This window comes from Rhinoraja longicauda, chromosome 20, assembly GCF_053455715.1.
Source record: "Rhinoraja longicauda isolate Sanriku21f chromosome 20, sRhiLon1.1, whole genome shotgun sequence".
Taxonomy (NCBI): domain Eukaryota; kingdom Metazoa; phylum Chordata; class Chondrichthyes; order Rajiformes; family Arhynchobatidae; genus Rhinoraja; species Rhinoraja longicauda.
This window is the reverse complement of record NC_135972.1, coordinates 7,384,975-7,391,680: the sequence shown is the minus strand read 5'-3', so window position 1 is coordinate 7,391,680 and position 6,706 is coordinate 7,384,975. Positions and strand designations below refer to the sequence as shown.

Below are 6,706 nucleotides of genomic sequence, written 5' to 3'. Positions count from 1 at the left end.
ACGTTCTTAGGTCATGAAGTACACTCTCCCACTTCCTGGTGTGACAATAGGTGCAGGAGTAAGCCATTCGAGCCAGCACCACCATTCAATATGATCATGGCTGATCATTCTCAATCAGTACCCCGTTCCTGCCTTCTCCCCATACCCCCTGACTCCGCTATCCTTAAGAGCTCTATCTAGCTCTCGCTTGAATGCATTCAGAGAACTGGCCTCCACTGCCTTCTGAGGCAGAGAACAGAGGCAGAGTGGCGGTGAATCTGTAGAATTCATTGCCACAGAAGGCTGTGGAAGCCGTTAAGGCACAGATAGATAAGATTCTTGAATAGCACAGGTGTCAGAGGTTATGGGGAGAAGGCAGGAGAATGGAGTTAAGACGGAAAGATAGATCAGCCATGATTGAATGACAGAGTAGACTTGATGGGCTGAATGGCCTAATTCTGCTCCTATCACTTATGAACTTCCTCCTACATCGCAGAGGTGCTGGCTGTCAGGTTATTTGGCCACTCTCGTGGAGGGAAGGAGAATCAACATTCACAGGCCGTGAGAAGATAGGTAACAGGGAAATAAAATGTGGGACTGCTCCAAGAACTGGCATTGAGTTTATGGGCTGATTAGCCACTCGTGATGCAAGGAAATGCAAAATACTAATTTGGACTCCCACACACATGAAAAAAAAGTACACATCAGACCAGTATTTGAAATTAAATAATTTTATTAAAGTGAATGACATGCTAAGAAAGACAAATTCAGACTCTTTGCTAAATTATGATAATGGATATGGTAATCCTATAATCCAAACAATTAATATTAATGACTCCCAACCAGGCTAAAAGAGAAGTCACGGGACGAGGCTGCTCTTTTCTGGACTTGAAACATCAAGCTCTGCCCTCATCAGGACATTACAATCCAACATGGTCCTGGAGTGGCATTGCAATCGCAGAGGCATTTTCCTCCAGTTCAGATTTTAAACCAAGGTATGCAAACTAACATCAGATAAAGAGCAGGGAACCTGGCCTCAAATATTGGCAAAACAGTGTAGCATTTGTTCTGCGTGGGATATTGCTGGTGCAGAATGGCTGCTGCATCTGCTGCCATCCATAACTGCACTTCATTCATTCATTCATTCATCGACTTACAGGTGATATACAAATGCAGATTGCTCGTACAACACAGTTGCTTATTATCAGTACTGTATCGAACTATGATCCAAGAGAGAGGCGCTCTTGATTGGGGGAAATGAGATTGCAAACATTGTGCAAAGTAGGTCCAGGAGGAAGTGTGGGCGCTGGCGATTGGCAAACACATCCGCACTACCGGAGAATGGGCAAAAGCAAATGGATGAGAGAAAAAGTTAAAGATGAGGGGAAATGATGCTAACAGAGGGGGGAAAAACCACTGAAATGGAATAGGTGGAATTAGACTGTACAACAATGATGAGAGTAAGAATTCCTAACTCAGTCATTTAACCTGACAATGGGCTAGAAATACCTGCATAATAAACTTTGGGTGATAGAACAAAATAAATGATCAAGAGTGGGGGGAAGAAACAGCACCAATGTCAACAACAGCATATTTTTCATTTGAATACTTTTTGCCTTTACATGAAGCATTTTATAAATACATGGATGTTTCAATTAAGAAAATGTAGTTTATTTACAAATCTATCATCTGAATACTTTCTGCATCTGGTGGCAATCTTTTTTTTAAAAACTTTTTTAAATTTTTTTTATTGCTGCAGTTCCATATCTTAACAAAATGCTCACAAATCCATTCGACATATTTGCACTTTTTCCTTCCACATACCATGGGCAGAGCCACATAAATATCAAAGTAGCAGAACAGTATAATACTGATTGATTTTCTTAGATATCTAAGTGTATTCATTCAATAGTGATTACTGAAATCTATAATTTTGAAAACTTTGCTTCCGTATACCACCCACCCAGTGATTAGTGTGCAACCATGTTCAATTTTCTAGAGAGGAAAAAGTAAAGCACACTGTCTAAAATCTTCCATGTGCACAAGCAACATCTTCAAAGCCTGCCTTCCATTTTGGGCTGTTAAAACAGAAGCAAAACTTTTAAAGTGGCAGTTTGGCTCAAAATGATTATTCAAGATGATGCCAGGTAAAGGTGGAAAAGTACGAGGAAGAGACGTCTTCAGGCTATTTGTACAATAGACAAGATCGAGAGGAGGCAGGAATTAGCATTAAACTGATGCAGGATGCAATATGTCGTTGACCTAATTAGAACTTCTAATGCCATGAACTACCAGAGTAAAACACATCTCACAATTGTTTGAAGAAACGTAATGAAAAAACTCAATTGTAAGACTTTTGTCTATTTTCAATAGCATTTAAAACATTTATTTTGAACAGACAATTGTGACAAAATTTCTCAGTTCCATTAATCGGCTTAGTTCTGCTCTGGCAAGTGAACCTTCTTAAATTAGGAAAGCAGGCATCTTATTCTCTAGTGTAATTTCTGCATATCAATTAACCTAGTCATCCAATCCAGTGTAGCATTGTCAAAAATACAACCACATATTTCCAAGTGGATTTATAATGTACAATGATTTGATGTCAAGTACAAAACGAAAGATAGTAGAGGTGATTTGGCTGTGCTTTTTCCCCTTTTTTAAAAACAATTCTGCCTTTAAAGGCACTCTGCACGTTTGTTGGCCAACGGATTTATTTTTAAAAAGCCCCATGTAGAAGGAAAAAAACCAAATATATCTACAACACAAATGAAATACAGTTTATTATTTTGCATCTCTTAAAATAAATCTGTTGTCCATATATATCTGCATAAGTTGTGGATAGTTACTCAAATAAATTACTTATCCGTGAAACACAATTAAATTATATACTGTGAAATAGTGTTTCTGGCAGAAGAGTGAATATACCATGCAAACAGAATAAATGAACGATGAATGCAATTTGTTCTTTGTGTATTTCTCTTGTCTTTTTTGTTTAGCAAAATAATAGCATGAATAAAATAATATTTCAATGATATCCTTGACCATCTTTCAGATATACATGAATATGTAATGAGATTTTAAAATAACTGCAAAAGAAGTTTGTTACTTAAGGCTCTTATATGTATGGCACCTAAGGATAGTTAGTGCAAGATTATTCCACTGCTGTGGTAACAGATCACGCATTCAATACACTACAACACATTTGGAATGCTGTCAAAATCTTTGCACTGAACGCAATGTGCTTTTGAGAAGCCTGAGTGGGTTTTTTTGTGCATGCTTGCACTGTGTTAGAAAAATCATGCCACAGAATCCCTTCTGTTTGTTCTACTTTATATCTGTAAATGATTTATTATCTTAGCAAATCTTCCTTATGGAACATTCAACTAAAAATTAAAGATTTCCAAAACCTTCAGCTACACTTCAGCATTTCAAATGATCCACTCAACTGCACCTTGTGATAATTTAGATTCCAATCATATTATTTGTGCGTCAGATTCTGCACATTAAAAAAACCAAATCCACTTTTCCATTTAATTCCTCCATAGTAGACATACACGTAGAAATAAAAACTATGCAATAAAACTAAACATTATAGTGGCACTTGCTAGAGAGCTACTATTAAATCACAACTGTTTGAAGTACAATGACACCAAATGTTCCTTTAAAGTTTGAAATTGTTATATGAAGGAATACTACAGGTTTTTTTAAATTTGTTTTAGAATGTACAATTCCACAATAACCTTGGAGCCCAAATCAACCATGCACTTTGATCACCTATTTTGGTTTACCTCTACCTGAGAAATGTTTCTGATTTTGAAAATGAAGGGGATATGGGCATGCCCTACATGTGGAAGATATCCAGACTTTTAAGCAACGAGCAAGTTAAATATATTTTTTTGGCTTTTCCACTTTCATAATTGTGGTCAAATGTCCCAGAATGTAAAAACCTAACCAAAGATAACAAACACCATATAATTTGCCCATACGGTCCCCATTTGCATGAAGCGCAGCGTTCCTCTTTATATTTTTAAATTAAAAAAAGATCTTTAGAATTTTTTTAAGGTGGATCCAAAAACTTGAATTTGCAAAACGATAGAAAGAAATTCCTGTGTGGATCACGCCAATACAGGCAAAAAAGCAAAGTGCGCTTCCAAGTGTCAATTTATTGGGCCCTGTTCTGCACGAGGGTAATTAGTCCTAAAATCTTCCTTCATTTTGGGGCAACATAAAGCTTGCCCTAATTAGAGATAGCGCACCAGACATTTTACTTGCAGATTCCACTCAATATCAAAGAAGTCATCGGATGAAGCTATTTTTAGTTCCTTCCTTTATAAATATCTAGGGAAAAAAGACCTGTTTGGCTAATATTTGTTTGTTCAAGAGTGTACACCTTTTGTGTAATTCTTCAACGAATAATTGAGTGAATTCAGATATGCACAATATGCAAAACAAATATTAAGTGACTGATTGATTAGATATGCCTCGAAGCCACATCCCATGAAAGTTAACTCATCCCTTTCATTGAGGTACGGCATGTAATTAACTGATAGCAAATGGGTTGATAAAACATGTACAAGCAGATTTCACAATTCGGTTTTAATTTTTTTTTAAAAGAACTACATTGGCAGAATTAAGATTAATTCACTTTGATGCACACTATCCACTGGACAGTCTTTTTGAACTAAACTAGCAGGCCAAGACTTTATCAACCACCACCCACCATCCCACCCTTCAAAAAAAAAATCAACTGCTTAATATTTTATAACTGAACAATTTGTTTTTCACTTTAGTCATCAAAAAACATTTAACCTGAAACATTTACATTGCAAGCCACATCAAAATGCACATTGGCATTAAACCAGTAGCATTTTGTGGTTTTATTTATTTTTTTGTTCACCAGTAAAAGAATATAAAATCTTGTTCATTGAAGTGTTGACTGTAATAAAATAGATTTGCATTGTACTGCACAGTTTTTCCCGGAATTGTGAAAATGGTTGAAGGGAACATGCACTGCCAGAGCAGGTCTAAAGCTTCCCATGCCAAACTGCAGTGGCTCCCTCCCTCCCATGGTGCAGACCCTTTTGTTTTAAATATCAGGAAGACTAGCTAGTAAATCAAGTAGCTGTCTACATTAGTCAATGCTATTGGAGTGTTACTCACTAAATAGGACAAGAGATTTACAAAAAGAAGTAAACCTTTTCATAATTTGTGATCTTTGACTCCGACATCAACATTTTCAGTGCCAATTATTTGTAAGGAGTCTGAGGCAGTTACACGTACCAAGAAGCAGATAGTCCCCCTCCTTCCCCAACATCCCTCAACTCTATCACTATCCCAGGGTTTCTTTTAAATTGTCACTTTTCTGTGATACAAATACAGTACTGGAGGAGGAAACACATTTTTGGCATTTTTTTAAAATATAAATCTGGCAAACAAGTACAGTACTTCAAAAAAAGCAAAGGAGGAAAACACAGCGTTCCTAAAATACCCACTATACTTTTTAAAGATTGGGCTGCACAAAATTGTCAACAGTAAGATATGTTGCAAAAGAAATTTTGCAGTTGTACCCTTTAAATACTTGATAAAACATGTTTCATAGGCATCAGCGGGAAAATACTGTACTTATTATCCCACTTTAAATACTAACCTCATACTTTATTTTATACGTTTCTTACCTATATTAATACTGAAAAAATTAAACTTTGTTTGAATGCTCTGAAGACCCATACATACACAATAAAACCGTTATTTTTGCGCGTCACCTGAATAAATATGTCAGACATCGTCTTAACCGAGTATTTGCATGTTTGAACTTAGTTACAGTAATGTACAGTCCTAAAAACAGATCCTCATTTCACTGGAAAATGCTCTATGTCACAGCTCTGTTGCGGTAAGTGTCAGTCTACTGCAGTGCATTCCAATGCTTATGGGGTTTTTTTTTTCCATTCCTCTCCCTTGAAGCAAACTTGTGTTTAAAACACCTGCTATGGAGAAGTGAAAACGGATTTTGTTTTTAAATCGGCCATTTTCCGGTTCCAGAATCTAAGTTAAGGCCAACATAAAAAAATTTAAATCTCTTTAGCTTTCAAAGTGGTGGCTGAAAGGACTGCAATCACAGTACAAACTACCTGCATGGTGCATTGTTGCTCCACCATTGTCTGCATAGCATACTGCATTGATCAGTTATCACACCTCTCAGTTCCTGCACATAAAAATGTGTAAATATTTCCAAACACAATAATTAAATCTGGACGAGCCAGTTCCTTTAGTTCTTCCCTTGTGACTGCTGCTTTAAGGGGGCTGAAGGATTCCCTGTAGCAGCTGAAGGCTTGATCCATGGGAGGGAAACCAATGGGGATGCTCGCGAGGTGGCTGTGGTTGTCATCATTGTAACCTGGATCACTTGTTCACTCTGCATCAGTCTAATCAGAGTTTTCACGCGTTCCAGCGAGGCTCGAGTTCCTTTCTGTTTAGCTATGAGATTTGTTTTCAATTCTAGACATTTCTGTTAAATAAATAAAAGTTAGACAACTTATGTTCTTCAGCTGGTATATCTGAGATTGATGATGTAGAACTTGAACGTCACTGTTTGAGTTTGTATTCCACACTGAGACATATTAATCTAATTACACAGCGAGGTTGTTCCATCCATCATATCTATGCAAATGACAATTCAAAGTACAATTCTCCTCCAAAATGTCATTTAATCTTTTGAAAACCTATCCAA

At 36.8% G+C, this 6,706-nt stretch overlaps 1 protein-coding gene across 5 annotated transcripts in view; it reads right to left on the bottom strand.

Annotated features, from left to right (window-relative positions):
- Positions 1 to 730: 730 nt before the first annotated feature.
- The window catches only part of phf21b (PHD finger protein 21B), a 95,473-nt gene continuing 89,497 nt past the window's right edge, over positions 731 to 6,706 (bottom strand). For all 5 annotated transcript variants that reach the window (XM_078416868.1, XM_078416867.1, XM_078416869.1 and 2 more), the window contains one exon: positions 731 to 6,484. In XM_078416868.1, the coding sequence (XP_078272994.1) occupies positions 6,245 to 6,484 (240 nt within the window). In that variant the 3' untranslated portion in view covers positions 731 to 6,244. The remainder of the gene's footprint in view (positions 6,485 to 6,706) is intronic.